This window comes from Stigmatopora nigra, chromosome 20, assembly GCF_051989575.1.
Source record: "Stigmatopora nigra isolate UIUO_SnigA chromosome 20, RoL_Snig_1.1, whole genome shotgun sequence".
Lineage (NCBI taxonomy): Eukaryota > Metazoa > Chordata > Actinopteri > Syngnathiformes > Syngnathidae > Stigmatopora > Stigmatopora nigra.
This window is the reverse complement of record NC_135527.1, coordinates 9091332-9106424: the sequence shown is the minus strand read 5'-3', so window position 1 is coordinate 9106424 and position 15093 is coordinate 9091332. Positions and strand designations below refer to the sequence as shown.

Below are 15093 nucleotides of genomic sequence, written 5' to 3'. Positions count from 1 at the left end.
ACCAAATCTGTTTAGCACTCGGCATCCAAAAATGACAAAGGAACAGACCGTAAAGTCCTTTTTTTAAATCCAACACCCCAAAAAATGCTGAAAAAGACAGATTTTTTTCCCCATTCAAATTCCAGGCTCAAATGAAAATGTGCAATCATTTCAATGGAGTTTCTGTTTCCCTCTAGCGGTACAAGGAAGAATAATTGACGAAAGTACAAGTCCGATTGAACGCTAAAAATACTGCATTGGTTTTTGAGGTTCCATTTTTGAAATTGTGACATCATTTTCCATGCCTTAACGTATGAAAAATGCACAGGTTAGCGTTCTCGTACCACGCTAGTTTAGAGTTAGCTTCCCGCATTCATTCAGTATTTACCGAGCCTGAATTGTATATGCCAAAAAAATCTGTCTTTTTTTGTCCCCCTTTCAGTTCAAAACAAACGATAGTCTCTTTGTCTTTTTCGTTATTCATACACGGATTCGCCGTCAGTCCTTTGGCCGCTCGTCGTTTTAGAAGAACCATCGGAAGGCCTCGCCGGTCGGGACGGAAGGCGGTCTCTACAAATGTAAACAAAAGACGGCGTTAAATCTCCTGACCGCACACCCTCGCCGTATCTTCATTGGCGCTGGCGCCGTGGCACCAATTAGCGTCTAATTGACCAAGATTAGCCTAATGTGCTAGCACGTGCGCGTCCCCATGTCACGCTAATTAGCTCCGGTTCGCCGCGACTGGCGCGGGGGGGTCCGGCCAGCGCCACTCGTTAATTGAGACGCGCGCAAACTTTGGCCCTCCGAGTGGGAGGGGCTAAAGCAGCTCAAAAAAAGGAAGACATCATTTCACCGTGAGGCGCTAACGGCTAAAGACGGGTGAGTAGATTTAAGCTTTGTCTCACCTCGAGGGAGGCGCCCCCGCCGCCCCCCGGCTTCTTCTTGAGCTCCTCGCACTTCCTGAACTTGCAGATCTGGTGGCCGGTCTTCCTGTTGCGGCAGGACGAGCACACGCCGCAGTTGATGAGCCGCCGGCAAGGCCCGCACACGCCACAGCGCTTGCGCTTCCTCTTGGACGACGACGAGGACGACGACGAGGGTGGCGAGAGGACGGCGCCCCCCGCCGCCATCCCCGACGACGAGGGCGACGACGAGGAGGGGCAGGGTGAGGAACCGGCGTGCTGCTGGCAGTCCGCGGCCCCCCGCTGGCCGCCCGTCATCTGGAAGGCGCTGCCGGCATCGGGCATCCCGCCCGCCGTGGAGCCCATGGCCATGACGATGACCCCCGGAGGTAGACCCAATCCCCCCAGGAAGCCGCTTCCCAGAACCCCGCCCCCGTTGCAGTTGCCGCCCTCCGACAGGCCCATGACGTCCGGGTGGCCGTGTCCTTGCTTGCCCGCGCCGCAGTCCACCCCGCCGCCGTAGCCGGCCGGCAAGAAGTTGCCGTTGCTGGGCGCCATGGGGTGGTGGTGCGCCGCCTGGGCCACGGGGAGCGAGGCGGGCGACTGTTTGTCGGTCCGTCCCCCGTCGTCGGACCCGCCGCCCTGGTGCATGCCGCCGCCGCCTCCGCCCCCGTGCGGGTGCGAGGGCGTCACGTGCGCGGGGGCGGCCGGGTGGTGGCGGTGGTGCGCCGAGGCCGGTTTGGGTCGGCCCCAGAAGACGGCCGCCGGGTGGTTGACGTTGTCGTGGCAGCCCCAGGGCGCCGTGGCCATGGCGCCCAGTCGGGTGGCGCCGGGAGGAAAGATGGGCGCCGCCGCCGCCAAGCGCGCCGCCAGTTTGGCCGACTGCGGGAAGTTGCCCACGTCCACGTTGCTTTTGTAGAAACTGGCGATGGACGAGCGGTAGCGGTCCATCTCGCTGCTGTAGTCCAACATGGGCGCCAGCGTGGAGACCTGTGGGGGGGGAACGGGGGAGCGGAGTGAAAAATGGACCATCGCAAAAGGCCTTAGCATTTTGTTTTAAACAGTAATAGTACTTTTGCCCCTTTGCCGCCGGCAGCCAAAACTTCCCCATACGTGCTATGCCCAATTCACAACAACAAGTTGAGTGTTTAGCCGTAGTTGAACCCCGGCCCGCTACGGCCCGCTACGGCTCGCTACGCCCCGGTACGCCCCGGTACCCACTCACCTGGCCTTGCCCGCCGTAACCGTGGTGATTGGGGTGGTGGTGCGAGGAGGCGGAGCTTCGCTGGAGCACGGACGACAGGTCGCTCTCCACGCACACGCCGCTCGTCATGCCCGACATGGCCGCCGCCCGTGCCTTTTGTTTACTTTCCTGCCAGGGGTGGAAAACACACACACAAACACGCTGACTTGCCGTGACCTCTGACCCGCGGCCAACGCTCCACAGCGCTCCCTGGAGGCGGGACTAATTATCTGCTCGGCCTGACAGAAGGTCAAGAGGAAAGCCATCTCCCAGGCGGCACATTAACGCCCCCCGCCGCCGCCCCCGCCCCTACCCCCCTTCCCGCCGCCTCCTTCACGCCGCCTCCCCCTCGTCCCGCAGGCGCAGCGGGAGGAAGACGAGGGGGGGCGGGGGGTGGCGGTGGGGGTTTTGCCAAGGCGGCTCGTAAAAAGCTAAATAGCGTGAAGGCGGCATGCGGCGGTCAGAGGCGGAACGTGAGGAGATGAGGCTACTCACCGGGCCCGCCAGGAGGAGAAGCGCGAGAGGACGACCGTCTGGGAATTAGCCCGCCACGGATCATGGCTGGCGGGGAAGGAGATGGAGGAGGAGGAGGAGGAGAAGGAGGAGGCGGCGGTGGGGGGTGGGGGTGGGAGGGGGGTGCAGGTGGAGGCTGAGGGGGGGTGGCGGTGGGGGGGCGGGAGCACCGGGAGGGATTTGTCGGTCTGTCAGCGGCGGGGAAGGGATGGCGGGCTATGGGGCGGAAGGGGGGGCGGGGGTGATGGATAATGGGAGGGGGGGCGTATAATCACCTGGGCTTGGCACAAGCGAGCTCGCGCGAGGCAGGAAGAAGGAGTTTAATTAGCAGGTGGCGTGGAGGCAGCGAGAGACCCTGCAGGGGGGGAGGGGGCGATGAATAATGGCGGAGGTTATGAACGAATACGTGCGTCGTCCTCACGACGCGGCGGAGGGGAGGGGGCCGGGTGGGGGGGATGGGGGGTGGGGGGGGCTCGTTGGCAGGCTGATGCTCGCTGACAGGAAGGGGGAGGGGAAGCGCGCGTGTCGGCTCGTGCCCTCCGCTGCGTCTGGCGCCACCCGTGGCCGCGCGCCGCGTGGCGTCTGATTGGCGCCCGGGGAGGAAGAGGAGGCGGTAAAGTGTAAAGATGATTGGCGGCTCGCCAGGAAGCCGTGTCATGCACACACTCACACACACACACACACACACAGTAGCACACACACACTCGCACACACACACGCCAGAGTCCTCTTGATGAGTACACGGCTTCCTTGGAGCCAGGTCAGAGGTCAGGCTGTGGTGTATCGACTCGGGTGGGCCGGTGACCTTTGACCTCTTTCCTAACAAATACTCTCATAACAATAGGAGCTGAACGAAATGTCGCCGCCTCGCGGACACAAGTGGGAAGTGCACATTTATGGGGAACAAATGGCTCCTCCTCCATTACATTTAGCAGACAAAGAAAAATAAGATTAAATATTTGCATGTAATTGATTATCATGTGGAGAATAATATACGAATAAAAAAAATAAACGCCAGAATGATTTTGGATGACAACACATTGACAGTGCTACACGTCCAATCCATTTCAAGTGAAACAGTTGGCAGCAATGTTTATCATTAAACAAGACCAATCCCAGTTTAAATGTTTTGGACGTCCATTGCCGTCAATTGTTAATTATAGCCATCGAAAGCCTGTTTTGTATTCCTTGTATAATCTTCTGATCGTATTTTATCACAAGGCGTTGGTGGTGTAGTGGTTAACATAGCTGCCTTCCAAGCAGTTGTCCCGGGTTCGATTCCCGGCTAACGCACAACGATATTTTTGTTATTGTTTTTATTCATTCAAATGATATCTAAAAAATGGTTTGATTGCTACAACTGCAGCCAATCCAGATACGCTAACAATCATTTTGTGTACCACACCAATGCACGTTTAGCATTCCTACCCCGGGGTGGGTGGGGGTTTCTTTCGGGGGAAAAATAAAAGGTCCCCCTCCTAAATACCCTCCCTGGCCACCGGTACTCGCCGGAACAAATTAGCGTCCACCTCGGGGACACCGATCCTGATAGGCGTCTTTCGTCCAGTCCCCCCTTTCCTTCCCCCTGTTTCCCCCCCTCGGCGGCCAGATTGCCGAAACGGAGAAACTCGCAGCGATCGCGACTCGATTAAACGTCGAGTGACAAGCGCAGAATGGCCGAGCAGCAGGACGAGCAGGGGGAGATGAGCTCCCCCGACACGCCGGTGCCTGATTCCTCGGCCACGGGGAGAGCCTTGAACCTCGCCCGGCTTCTGCATTACGAATCCAGCCGCTTGCTCGAGTTATACGTGAGTTATTTTGGCTTTTGGATTTGCTCCAACTCATGCACAAGTGCTATTTATTGAACGGTAGATTTGCTCTCTGTGGTGCATCGCGGTTTGATAAACGATCATCTCGATGAGATAGGCCGCACCTTTTGTTGCCTTGACAACAAGACCTCAATATTTTCATAGTGTGGATTAGAATATATGTATATTAGAATTGAAATGCAAAATCATTGAATGACATTGAGGAAACGTCAATGTAAATAAATACAGCATTCAGAAAACCAAAAATATATAAATGAGACAATATATAGAGAGAGTTCTTTTTAATTCAAAGATGCAAAATAACTATTTATATAATATTTAGCACTATTTAATTGACCAGGGTAGGACTGGGCATAGTCAATATGTACTTTTTAATTTTGGGAAAGAGTTAAATAGCCGGCTATGTTAAGTAATACACATCCAGCGCATACTGGCATTAATCAGACTAAAAGCAAGAGTGTTTTTTTTTTTTTTTTTTTAACCCCAAGTCTCGCTCTCCCTAATGGACTGTGTATTTTTTCCATCTCCCGATCGATCCGCCTCGCAGACGGAGCAGGAGAGCTTCCTGTCCGAGCGTCCCCCCGAGGTGGACCGCCTGGTGTCCCTAGGCGCCGGCCCCGAAGAGCCCGACGCGGAGGGGCGAGTGCGCCTGCTGCACGCCGCCCTGCGCCGCTGCCTGGGCCTGCTGCACTGCGCTATCGCCCGGGCTCAAGAGGAGTGGGGCGAGCTGGGAAGCGACTACGAGTTGCTGCGACGCAACGTCCGAGTCCGCTTGGAACATTTGCTGTACAGCACCAAAGCCCTGCTGGAGACGGACGACGGAAAGCTAGAAGTCAGCCCGGATTTCCACGGACATGAGGTGCACCATGAAATAGCTCGGTGTTTGTAAACAAAGAAAAACGGCGTCTTTTGTACCGCTTCTTTTGTCCCGTCTGGGCTAACTTTTTTATGCTAGGAAACTGATGGCGGCGGGGGGTCTTTCCAACTGAAGATTTGGACGCATCTGGTTCTCCAGGAGCTGGTCCATTGGGCCCAGCACGTCTCCAAGGCCCTTCATGTCCTTCACACTCAGCGGCAAGAAACACGGGACGTCTAAAGCGGCAAAACATTGGATGAACTCACTCCACACTAACTCACTTCCAAAGAGCAGCATTTGGACATTGACCATCATTTTATTTATATACAATCATATTAGAGGTGAGGCTTTAGCATGAAAAATATGCCACTATTTATAGATACATAGATATATTATGCTAATTTTTGATCCAAATACCAGCTAATGAGTTCATTTATGAAAATAGTCGGCCTGTGGATGATCATCTTTTATGCCATTGACAGCACTAGACAATTTGGGCCTATTTAACATCATTTCTGGAGCTGGAGGTCAAAGGTCGCTGTCCAAATGCTGTGGTATGCCTCACTGCTTGACTAACCACTGTAAGCTCTTTTAATAAGGCCCGGCTTTGTCCGTACGGTATTTACTCCGCACGTGCTAGAATGACCTCTAGTTGGCCAGCGTTTGCTGTGAGGCTGGTGCGCACTCATCGTTTTTTTCTCAGTGTGTGTGATATTTATTATAACATATTTAGGACTAATTGCTAGAATTAGCCAAAAATACCCGACTGACAAACTGTGACTGTTTTGATTCCAAATAGGACGCACTTGATATGATGTTCTACTTGAATGTGCTGCTATACTATTTAAAATAACAGAGGTTTCCTAACCTCAGGGGCCGGGAGGGCTCGAAATGGGCCGTGTTTTCAGGGGGGTGGCGATGAATAAATTATGATCAATGATAAACTGTTTATCTTTCTTGTTTGTTTCATAGGTTGAAATGTAGCAGTTTGAGTCAATCTCAAAGTACAGTAGCACATCTCCTTTTGAATGCTATCTCAAGTTATGTGACGTTATGTTATGGAATGGCTCTGACATAAAATGGCCGACAAGTGGTTGATAAACAGTCACCCCAGTTCAATGCGTATGTGACATATCTACGCGGGAAGCAAATGAAGCCACCCCCGAAAGGATGCGATGCACATGCGCAGTAGGCTCCCCTCCCCACCGGGAAGGAACGCGTCCGCGGACGTGAGGGAAGCCAGGCAAGCACTGGCAGTCCTAATGGCGGAGAATGTGCGCTCGCCTTTCGACTACCGGGAGCCCCCGACGCTCGATAGCGACGGGGATGGCAGTAAGCCGCCGCCGTCGCGGGGGTAAGTGGACGTCCCCGGGACCGATATTTCTTCCGTAGCGCTCCTCAATTCAAACGGGCTTTGTTAGCATGCTTCTGGCCGCGCGTTTACGCCACCCTCCAACCCCCCATTTTCATGGGGGTTTTGGTGACAAAAGGACACATTCAGGTTTTTCGGGGGGTCTGTTTATGAACCGAGAGGGTCGTCGTGGACTTTGGTGTCGGTGGGTGCCTCTTCTCGGGCAGAGCGGCGCTCGTCGGTCGGCTTCGCTTTGATGTTTTGACGAGACGGGGAAGCTAATTGTTTAGCCGCAACGTTAGCATTCATTAAGAACAGCCTGTCGGGAAACATCAATCAAACTTGTGTATTCGAGATGATATTGATGCTAAAAAGGCATAAAAGCTCCCAAAATATCCATATGAAAGAAAATATAATATCTCATTTAAATGATGTCTCAAAATGGCTGACGTCAGCTTTCAATTAATGAATGAATAAATATAAGCAACCGTCTGGAACCGTCGGTGAATGTTTGAGTTTAGTTATTGTGACGACATTGTAATATCATGAGAATAAAGTCATAACATAAGAACGCAGTAATTACAGGTCACCTCTTGCCTATACTTGACGTCCAATTCATTTTGACATCTTAAATGTATCATTTTAAAAATGCTTAAAACGCCTCTTATTTCCCCATTAATATACGAATATGAATACACTGATTAATAACAACAAGTATATGTAATTACATATGAGCCTATCCATCCATTTATATAGGCAATACCAAATGTCAATACTATTGTGGTATTTTAAAACTCCCACTATAAAGAATAGAGACACTTTCAATGAACATGTATACATAAAAATATGATATTAAAACCATTTTTTTGTCATTACAGTCGGGTGTGTGGGAGAAAACGCAAGGGCACGCCGGTGAAGGTGTGCGACCGAGCGTACGTGACCGAAGATGAGGAAGAGGAGAGCATGTCAGAGCACAGCTACAGCCCCGGTCAGCACGTAACCCTAAATGATATGATAAATATTGAAATGTAACGCCATAATCATCATTCAGGTGACGGCCAATACCCAGAGGGTGGCGAGGATGGCCTCCATCCGCCGGGGAGTCCCTACTACATAACGGATCCCGCTCAGCTCTGGTAAGGAGGCCTCGTTACCAGGGTAACTACGCAGACTCCGCCACTATCCTTCCCGAGGTCGACTTAATGCTCACCCCATTTTTGCTTCTTTCCCCGCCAGCGTGCCGGAGCTGGGCGAGGAAGGAGCGGGCGGCGTGCGGGGACCGGTGCTTTTCCACCCGCCCCCCAACTGTAGGATTCGGGAGGTGCACTGCGGGACTCAGGTGCGCCTGGTGGTCATAGCCATCCGAGACATCGCCAAAGGGGAGGAGATCACCGTGGACTACAGCTTGACGGACTGGGGCGACAATGCTATGGTAAATGCCTAGGAACATAATTACTATGTACTTGTAAACAGAAAATAACCCCAAAAATAGTCAATGTTACTTTTATACGGCTTTAGAGGCTAAATTTTGGGCCTTGTGGCGTCCCCCCACCCCTCTAGGACGAGGAGGGCGGCCCCCACCCGCTGTCCCTCTCCGTTTCGGATTACCTGACCCCCTCCTGGTCGCTGTCGCCCTCGTCCTCGCCGCTCACCCACTCCGAGCCCAGCGACTCGGACCGGGAGGAAGACGAGGAGGAGGAAGAGGACGATGAGGACGAGGAAGAGGAAGAAGAGGAGGAGGAAGAAATGGAGGAGATGCGAGGTCGGCTGCTCCGGCGCCGCAAGAAGCGCAAGATGGCGGCGGTGGTCGGCGCCAAGAAGAAGGGCGGTCCGCCCGCTGCCTCCCGGGGGCCGGGACGCCCCTGCTCGTCCTTCTCGGCGCCGCCCACCCGCTCCGAAGCGCCGACGCCGGCGGCCAACGTCACCGGGAACGCTAATGCGGGCGGCGCCCCGGTGAGCCGTCGTCAGCATTGCCCGTACTGCGGGCGCCACTATCGCTCTTTGGCGCGCCACCTGGAGAAGCATCACGCCAACCAGCTGGAGGTACGCTCCGCCATGGAGTTGGCGCAACTCTGCGCGCAATCCAACGGCAACCCCCCGCCCGCCTCGGGGGCCCACGGTCATTCCTTCGCCGTCCCGCAGACGTCGGCGCCGTCTCCCTCGCTCTTCGCCAGGGAGCGCGAGTTGCCGGGCACCCGCTCGGCGGCGGGCGCCGTTTCCTTTTCCCTCTCCCTGTCGCCTCCCGCTCAGAAGAAGCCGACGAGCGGCTCGCCGCCCCCGAGCGCCAAGCGCTCCGCCCCTCCGGCGGGGCGGGTCAAGAGCCCCACGCCGCCTCCCGCCACCTCTCCTCCCAGGAGAGGTCGCAGGATGAAGAGGGAGAAGCTGGAAGAGCAGCAAAAGGCAGAAGTGGAACGCGTCCAAGAGGATCTGGCTCCGCCTCCCACGCCAGAACCCAACATCGATCCGGAAGAAGATTTAGATCTGAGTGCCGATGGCGACTGCGACACAGTAGAGGACAAAAATGGCGAGACAGCTAGGTTGGTAAATTTCAATGTCCTTCATATGTGTTTGTATGTAGATTAAAGTTTATGCCTATATTTTTCCAGCAGGCCACGGCGTCACCACATGTCCCCGCTGCTGTCTTCTCTGTCGTCGCTGGTGGCGTACGTCCAGCAGCAGCAGCACGCCGCCTTCCTGTCGCTGGGGCGCACGCGCTCGGCCGAGGCCTGGCGCCAACTGTGCCACGCCAGCCTCTCGCTGCTCATCCTCTACAACCGCCAGCGCGAGTGCGAGGTGGCCAAGTTGACCATCCAGGACTACCACAAGCGCGCCCTGGCCAAGGAGGGCCCCCCTTCCGGCGCCGAGGCCACGCTGTCGCCCTTCGAACGCAAGGTGCTCTGCCACCTGCCTCGGGTGGGCGTGACGGGCAAGCGGGGTCGCGTGCAGCCCCTCATCCTGCCCCCCAACTGCGAGTCCTGCATCGACCAGCTGCTGCAAACGGCCGCCGAGGCCGGCGTGGACCCCGAGAGCCCCTACGTCTTCTCCCGCCCTTACCACTCGCCCGCCACCCCGCTGCGGGGAACGGACCTTTTGAGGAACTTGGCCCGGGCCAGCGGCGTCAAGAACCCGGGGGCCATCACCGGGACGCGGGTCCGCCGCCAGGTGGCCATCTTGGCGCAGCTCCTGCTCCTGGACGAGGGCGCGCCACAAGGCGGCGCCGTCAAGCGCTTGGAGAACTTCCTGGAGACGGAGTTCCACGTCACGCAGAACTGCTCCACCATCCCCCGGGACGCCGCCTTGATGGGGCGGGTGGCCCGCGTCATCCTGTACGGCGAGAAGGAGGGCGTGCTCTTCCGCGGCATGAGCCTGCAGCACATCTGCCTGGAGTTGGACGGTAAGTCCGGTGGACGCCATGCCACGCCAGGCCACACCCTTCAAATCTTTGCTCTCCCACAGTCATGTCCGGCAACTCCCTGGACTCCTTCTCGGAACACTCGGAGGCGGAGGTCTCCAAGGAGGAGGTGCCGCCGCCGCCGGAGAAAGTGGAGGTGGTGGTCAAGAAAAAAGGCCCCGGTAGACCACCCAAGAAAAAGAGGGGAGGGCCTCCCGCGCCGGTTACCCCGTCGGGCGCCGCTGGCCCCAAAAAGAGGTCGCTGACTCCCAAATCAGGTAGCTCCTCCCCTTCTGCGTTATTATCTAGGTCACGGGTGTCAAAGTGGCGGCCCGGGGGCCAAATCTGGCCCGCCGCATCATTTTGTGCGGCCCGGGAAAGTCAATCATGAGTGCTGAATCTGAAATATTTCCAAAATAGTCCAACCCACTCTAGTCCTAGTTGTCTTTTTTGCCACCATTTTCAGTGCCATTGCCAAACAAACAATATTTCCCTTCCGACAGGGAAGCGAGGCGTGCTGAAGCGCCCCTGGTCGGAGGCCGAGCGCGTGGCCGTGGAGACGCACCTGAAGCGCAACCTGGCCGAGCTACGCGTGCCCGCCAAGGCGGACTGCGAGCGTTGCCTGGAGCTCTGCCCGCTACTGGTCAGCAATCAACGGGATTGGCGCTCCATCAAATTCTACGTGCACAACCGCATCCAGCTGCTGAAAAAGCAGGTCCTCCGGGAGAGCGCCGCCTTGGCCGCCGCGGCGGCCGCCGCCGCCGCCGTCACCGCGGCTGTCTGCTAAAGTGGCGCTTAAGCTAGACTCTTTGGGTGTAGTATAAAGACACACTAGAAAAAAGCCAAAGACTTTTTGGGTGTGGGAAATGTGCCATCTGGACCAAGTGCACATATTGTAGCATAACATGGCAGCCATTTTGATGACCAAACGTGAATGTTCAAACTTTGTCATTCTGTCCTTTTTAAAAGCAGGGCGTCTCAAGTCCCCTAGGACGCCATTGCCTCTGTTTTTTCAGTATGACAACAAAAAAAAAAATGAATTTTTTGCTCGTGTTGAGCCCGTTTTTGAAAATATAAACAGTGGTTGAGAATCACTGCTTTAAAGGCCCGAGCGTAAACTGATTGATGTATAATGTGTGTTGACGTATTAGTATTATTATTTTATATATATATATATATAAAAGTTTCACCGTGACATGAAGTGTGCCATGGGGTCGACAAACCTCTTGAGAGGTTATTGACAAATCTTGTAATTATTTTACAGTTGTGATCCTGACGGTTTTTGTCTTTTCTGTACATATTTTACTGTAGATATTATCTGTATTAAAGTCAATGACTGTTTTTTTTTTAAAACCTGGTTTTGATGTGAGTTTTTGGGTACAGTTTCATTACAGGAAGGTCTCATTTAAAATATGTAAACTACAATATAAAGTTTACTAGATGCCCTTTCAAAATAAAATGATATAAGCCTGCCAACGCTGATAAATTTTAACGAAACATTACTGTTCAATCTCACTTTCAGCAAAGAGGCGTAATGATATTATTTATATCCAACATAAATCACCAAATCATTGTCTTTAAAAAAGTGCGTCTTATTTTGAAGTCTTGTCGGACGTGTCGTCATGATTTAAGTGAGCAGGAAATGTCAAAGTTGCTTGCACAGTCGTGCCAGAGTCCAACTTTACTTCTTTATGGGCATTTTGTTATGCACGAAGTAAAAAATGTGGATCTTTGACTCGAGTTAACACTATGTGTGGAATTTGTCACTCGAACAAGCTCGTTGAGTTGACTGTCGTCGCGTTAATTATTAGCTGTAGTGGCTAACTGAGCAGCTAGCTTGTTAGTTAGCGTCCCGTAGCTTTGCGTTAGTGTGTAGGCTAATTGTTGTAGTATTTCTTCATTGCCATTTAGAGCTAAAATGTCTGAGACTGTTGACCCAGATGAAAATAGTCCTTTACTCCCGGATGAACCAAGGTGAGTGCATTTAAACTGTCAAAGCAGTGTTTAATTTGTGTTCCAAAAATATTAAACTTTATTGAAATGTCCTTCGTGCAGTGATGACGTCCTCGATGACGATTACCAGAATCGATGGAGATCCATTCGAGTCATGTATTTTACTATGTTTCTCAGCAGCGTGGGTGAGAAAATGTTTATTTTGTTACATACGCATATTTTGTTGTATATTCACATTTTGTATGCAGTATTTGACAAACAGCCTCACACTGCATCAAATCGAGGTGGGGATTTGTCGCCGCCTTGCGGACGCAATGCAAAATGGCAGCAATAGTTCTGTTTTGACCATTACAGCCAAAATAACAAAAATAATTGCGCCTGTATTACGCGTGAAAAAAATACATATCACACTGTGATAGTGCAATGTACAAATAAGAGTATTTAATTCATATTCAAAATTGTTAATGATGACTTTTTGCTCTGATTTTTCCAATTGTGCCTAGGTTTCACCATCGTCATCACGTCACTGTGGCCGTACTTGGAAAAGTCTGACGACAGCGCGGACGCCACCTTCCTGGGATGGGTAGTGGCGGCCTACAGTCTGGGCCAGATGGCGGCGTCACCCCTCTTCGGCCTGTGGTCCAATCACCGACCTCGCAGAGAGCCGCTAGTGTGCTCCATCGTCATCAACCTGTCGGCCAATATTTACTACGCCTACGCTTCCCTTCCGCCAACCGGGGACAAGTACCACATATTAATTTCTCGTGCCTTCGTGGGCTTCGGCGCAGGTTGTTGTCGTTGTCGCGGGATGATGACATCATTTTCTCTGTGTTTTTATTTTAACGCTAGTCTAATCCTGGCAGGTAATGTTGCTGTGGTGAGGTCGTACGTAGCTGAGGCTACGTCGCTAAAGGAGCGGACCAATGCTATGGCTAACATGAGTGCATGTCAGGCTTTGGGGTTCATCCTCGGACCGGGTGAGTTTCTATTTTGTTTTTTTAGTGTTTCCCTGATATTGTGTGTTGATGACAAACCATTGTGATTCATCAGCTCTTCAGGCCTGTTTGTCTTTCCTCGGGGAAATGGGTTACACGGTGGAATTCATCCACCTGAAGCTCAACATGTACACCGCCCCGGCTCTATTGGCAGCCATTTTGGGGGTCATCAATATCTTGTTGGTGGTCTTAGTACTCAGGTGAGGTTTTTCCAATGAAATGAGACGCATTGGAGTGGCGCCCGGCTGATGATTTTGTCTTAATTTGCAGGGAGCATCGCGTTGACGACAACGGCAAATGCGTCCAAGCCATCAACTACCTTTCGCAAGGTACAACAGTGACGTCATGGTTTGTTGCACAATTTGGCTGCCATCAACAACACTAATTGTCTTCAATCTCTCACAGATGAGGAAGACCTCATCGACAACCCCGAGGAAACCATCGACCATTTGGCCGTCTTCACCTCCAACGTCCTCTTCTTCGTAGTCATGTTTATATTCGCCGTTTTTGAGACGTATGTGAGCAGCCCGGCGTCTTCGGCGCCTCGCCCAGGGTCGTCATCTTGACTCCTTTGCCGAACAGGATCGCCACGCCTTTGTCCATGGACATGTTTGCGTGGACGAGGAGACAAGCCGTCTTCTACAACGGCATCATCATCTGCTGCATCGGATTCGAATCCATCCTGGTGTTTCTGGCCGTGAAAATGGCCGCTCATAGGTCACTCAGATAAGATGAATGATGATAACAATAATAATGACAAATAGAACAGTACCTAAAATATAACATGTTTTTTTTTCAGGGTTGGGGATCGTCCTGTGCTACTAGCAGGTCTGGCCATCATATTCTGTGGCTTCTTCATCCTGCTACCATGGGGAAACCATTACCCTAAAATCCAGTGGGCAGGTAGTATTTATAAGAAAAGTTCCCAAATGTGGAATACACCATCGCTAAGCTCCACCTCTCCCTTCCGCAGACCTTAAAAACAACTCTTTGGTCAGTCTGACATCATCCAATAGCTCTTCAGAGTCCACGGGCTGTCCTTACGACCAGACCTGGTGTCAGTACACACCCGCCATCCACCTGGCTCAGTACATCACTTCGGATTTTCTCATCGGAGTGGGTTATCCGGCCTGCAACGTCATGTCTTACACGCTCTATTCTAAGATCCTTGGACCCAAACCACAGGTAAAGATAAATGTGGAATTTTCTGAGGGAGCCCCATTAAATACAACTTTCCTCGTTTTACATCCAGGGTGTGTACATGGGCTGGCTAACGGCATCGGGGAGTGGGGCACGGACCCTGGGGCCCGTCTTCGTCTCGCACGTCTACACCCTCCTCGGGCCCCGGTGGGCTTTCAGCATCATCTGCGGCATGGTGACGGCGGCCATCGCCCTCCTCAGTTGCGTCTATCACAGACTGATTGCCTTTTCTGTCCGTCATGGGAGGACGATAGAATGAAAACGTTTTTGCAAACAGGACCAAAAACTAACTTTGAAAGGGAGTGAGCGTCAACTAGGCATCGAGATTGGCCCAGTTTTCAATCGAGTTACTACAAATTGTATTTTTTCCCAGTCCGTCATGTATTATTTGTTACTGACTTTATTATGAATTATTATTATTATTTTTTCTCAGTTGTTTTTTGAATGAACTACCTGAATGATGCATGTTTTAATGTCACATTCAATGGTCTAGCAAATTTGTACTGAAATGTGAAAATGAAATGATAACAGACTTATTTTCCTCTTTTTTTCTATTTGTTAATAAAGATCTGAATATATTTTGAAAGCAATACGTGCCCTAATTATTATTGTTTTTATATAGTGATAAACATTTTGAATATTGGTCAAAAATAGAACAATCTGGCTATTTAAAAGCATTTTCCATTGACTGTTATGTTATTCTTAGCGAACAACTCTGATGCATGATGCCAATAAGTGTTGATGTTTGTCCCCATTGTTTCACAAAGCGTATTAGATATCTAGGTCTGGAATGTGATATCTAAAATGACGAAGGTCAGTAACATTTATTTTGAAATACAAAATAATTGTTTATTATTAAATTATATAATTAAAACTGTAAA

At 52.0% G+C, this 15093-nt stretch overlaps 4 protein-coding genes and 1 non-coding gene across 8 annotated transcripts; 4 read left to right on the top strand and 1 right to left on the bottom strand.

Annotated features, from left to right (window-relative positions):
* Window positions 1-359: 359 nt before the first annotated feature.
* LOC144213287 (uncharacterized) lies at window positions 360-3069 on the bottom strand. 2 transcript variants are annotated; one of them, XM_077741663.1, is made up of 4 exons: window positions 2913-3069; window positions 2107-2253; window positions 885-1871; window positions 360-549 (listed from the first exon to the last, which is right to left on the bottom strand). In XM_077741663.1, the coding sequence occupies exons 2-4, from the start codon at window positions 2221-2223 to the stop codon at window positions 502-504; spliced, it is 1152 nt and encodes a 383-aa protein (XP_077597789.1). In that variant the 5' UTR covers window positions 2224-2253; window positions 2913-3069; the 3' UTR covers window positions 360-501. The 2 variants fall into 2 exon arrangements, with proteins under 2 accessions (XP_077597789.1, XP_077597790.1); XM_077741664.1 differs by lacking the exon at window positions 2913-3069 and adding an exon at window positions 2620-2770.
* Window positions 3070-3858: 789 nt separating this feature from the next.
* Window positions 3859-3930, top strand: trnag-ucc (transfer RNA glycine (anticodon UCC)). Its single transcript has one exon. It is a non-coding gene; the product is annotated as a tRNA-Gly (tRNA).
* Window positions 3931-4098: 168 nt separating this feature from the next.
* Window positions 4099-6252, top strand: LOC144213645 (uncharacterized). Its single transcript, XM_077742212.1, has 3 exons — window positions 4099-4445; window positions 5014-5325; window positions 5422-6252. The coding sequence occupies exons 1-3, from the start codon at window positions 4311-4313 to the stop codon at window positions 5560-5562; spliced, it is 588 nt and encodes a 195-aa protein (XP_077598338.1). The 5' UTR covers window positions 4099-4310; the 3' UTR covers window positions 5563-6252.
* Window positions 6253-6473: 221 nt separating this feature from the next.
* Window positions 6474-11540, top strand: LOC144213853 (uncharacterized). 3 transcript variants are annotated; one of them, XM_077742540.1, is made up of 9 exons: window positions 6474-6676; window positions 7552-7661; window positions 7725-7809; window positions 7910-8105; window positions 8234-8716; window positions 8816-9210; window positions 9280-10067; window positions 10130-10342; window positions 10568-11540. In XM_077742540.1, exons 1-9 carry the CDS (start codon window positions 6498-6500, stop codon window positions 10849-10851), a joined length of 2733 nt encoding a protein of 910 aa, XP_077598666.1. In that variant the 5' UTR covers window positions 6474-6497; the 3' UTR covers window positions 10852-11540. The 3 variants fall into 3 exon arrangements, with proteins under 3 accessions (XP_077598666.1, XP_077598665.1, XP_077598664.1); XM_077742539.1 differs by having other exon boundaries at window positions 8234-9210; window positions 9283-10067; XM_077742538.1 differs by having other exon boundaries at window positions 8234-9210.
* A 134-nt stretch (window positions 11541-11674) lies between these two features.
* Window positions 11675-14802, top strand: mfsd8 (major facilitator superfamily domain containing 8). Its single transcript, XM_077741572.1, has 11 exons — window positions 11675-12038; window positions 12120-12202; window positions 12521-12805; window positions 12881-12994; window positions 13068-13212; window positions 13283-13341; window positions 13418-13526; window positions 13595-13729; window positions 13812-13915; window positions 13986-14197; window positions 14265-14802. Exons 1-11 carry the CDS (start codon window positions 11983-11985, stop codon window positions 14469-14471), a joined length of 1509 nt encoding a protein of 502 aa, XP_077597698.1. The 5' UTR covers window positions 11675-11982; the 3' UTR covers window positions 14472-14802.
* The last annotated feature ends 291 nt before the right edge of the window (window positions 14803-15093 follow it).

Excerpts from the sequence above, each read along its gene's own strand:
- mfsd8 (XM_077741572.1), top strand. The coding sequence starts at position 11,983 with ATGTCTGAGACTGTTGACCCAGATGAAAATAGTCCTTTACTCCCGGAT. Across the intron at positions 12,995-13,067 it reads GGGGTTCATCCTCGGACCGG|CTCTTCAGGCCTGTTTGTCT; the intron begins GTGAGTTTCTAT and ends GTGATTCATCAG. Across the intron at positions 13,730-13,811 it reads GTGAAAATGGCCGCTCATAG|GGTTGGGGATCGTCCTGTGC; the intron begins GTCACTCAGATA and ends TTTTTTTTTCAG.
- LOC144213853 (XM_077742538.1), top strand. The coding sequence starts at position 6,498 with ATGCACATGCGCAGTAGGCTCCCCTCCCCACCGGGAAGGAACGCGTCC. Across the intron at positions 7,662-7,724 it reads AGAGCACAGCTACAGCCCCG|GTGACGGCCAATACCCAGAG; the intron begins GTCAGCACGTAA and ends ATCATCATTCAG. Across the intron at positions 7,810-7,909 it reads ACGGATCCCGCTCAGCTCTG|CGTGCCGGAGCTGGGCGAGG; the intron begins GTAAGGAGGCCT and ends TTTCCCCGCCAG.
- LOC144213287 (XM_077741663.1), bottom strand. The coding sequence starts at position 2,223 with ATGTCGGGCATGACGAGCGGCGTGTGCGTGGAGAGCGACCTGTCGTCC. Across the intron at positions 1,872-2,106 it reads GTTACGGCGGGCAAGGCCAG|GTCTCCACGCTGGCGCCCAT; the intron begins GTGAGTGGGTAC and ends CCCCCCCCACAG. Across the intron at positions 550-884 it reads GCGGGGGCGCCTCCCTCGAG|AGACCGCCTTCCGTCCCGAC; the intron begins GTGAGACAAAGC and ends TTACATTTGTAG.
- LOC144213645 (XM_077742212.1), top strand. The coding sequence starts at position 4,311 with ATGGCCGAGCAGCAGGACGAGCAGGGGGAGATGAGCTCCCCCGACACG. Across the intron at positions 4,446-5,013 it reads GCCGCTTGCTCGAGTTATAC|ACGGAGCAGGAGAGCTTCCT; the intron begins GTGAGTTATTTT and ends TCCGCCTCGCAG. Across the intron at positions 5,326-5,421 it reads CGGATTTCCACGGACATGAG|GAAACTGATGGCGGCGGGGG; the intron begins GTGCACCATGAA and ends TTTTTATGCTAG.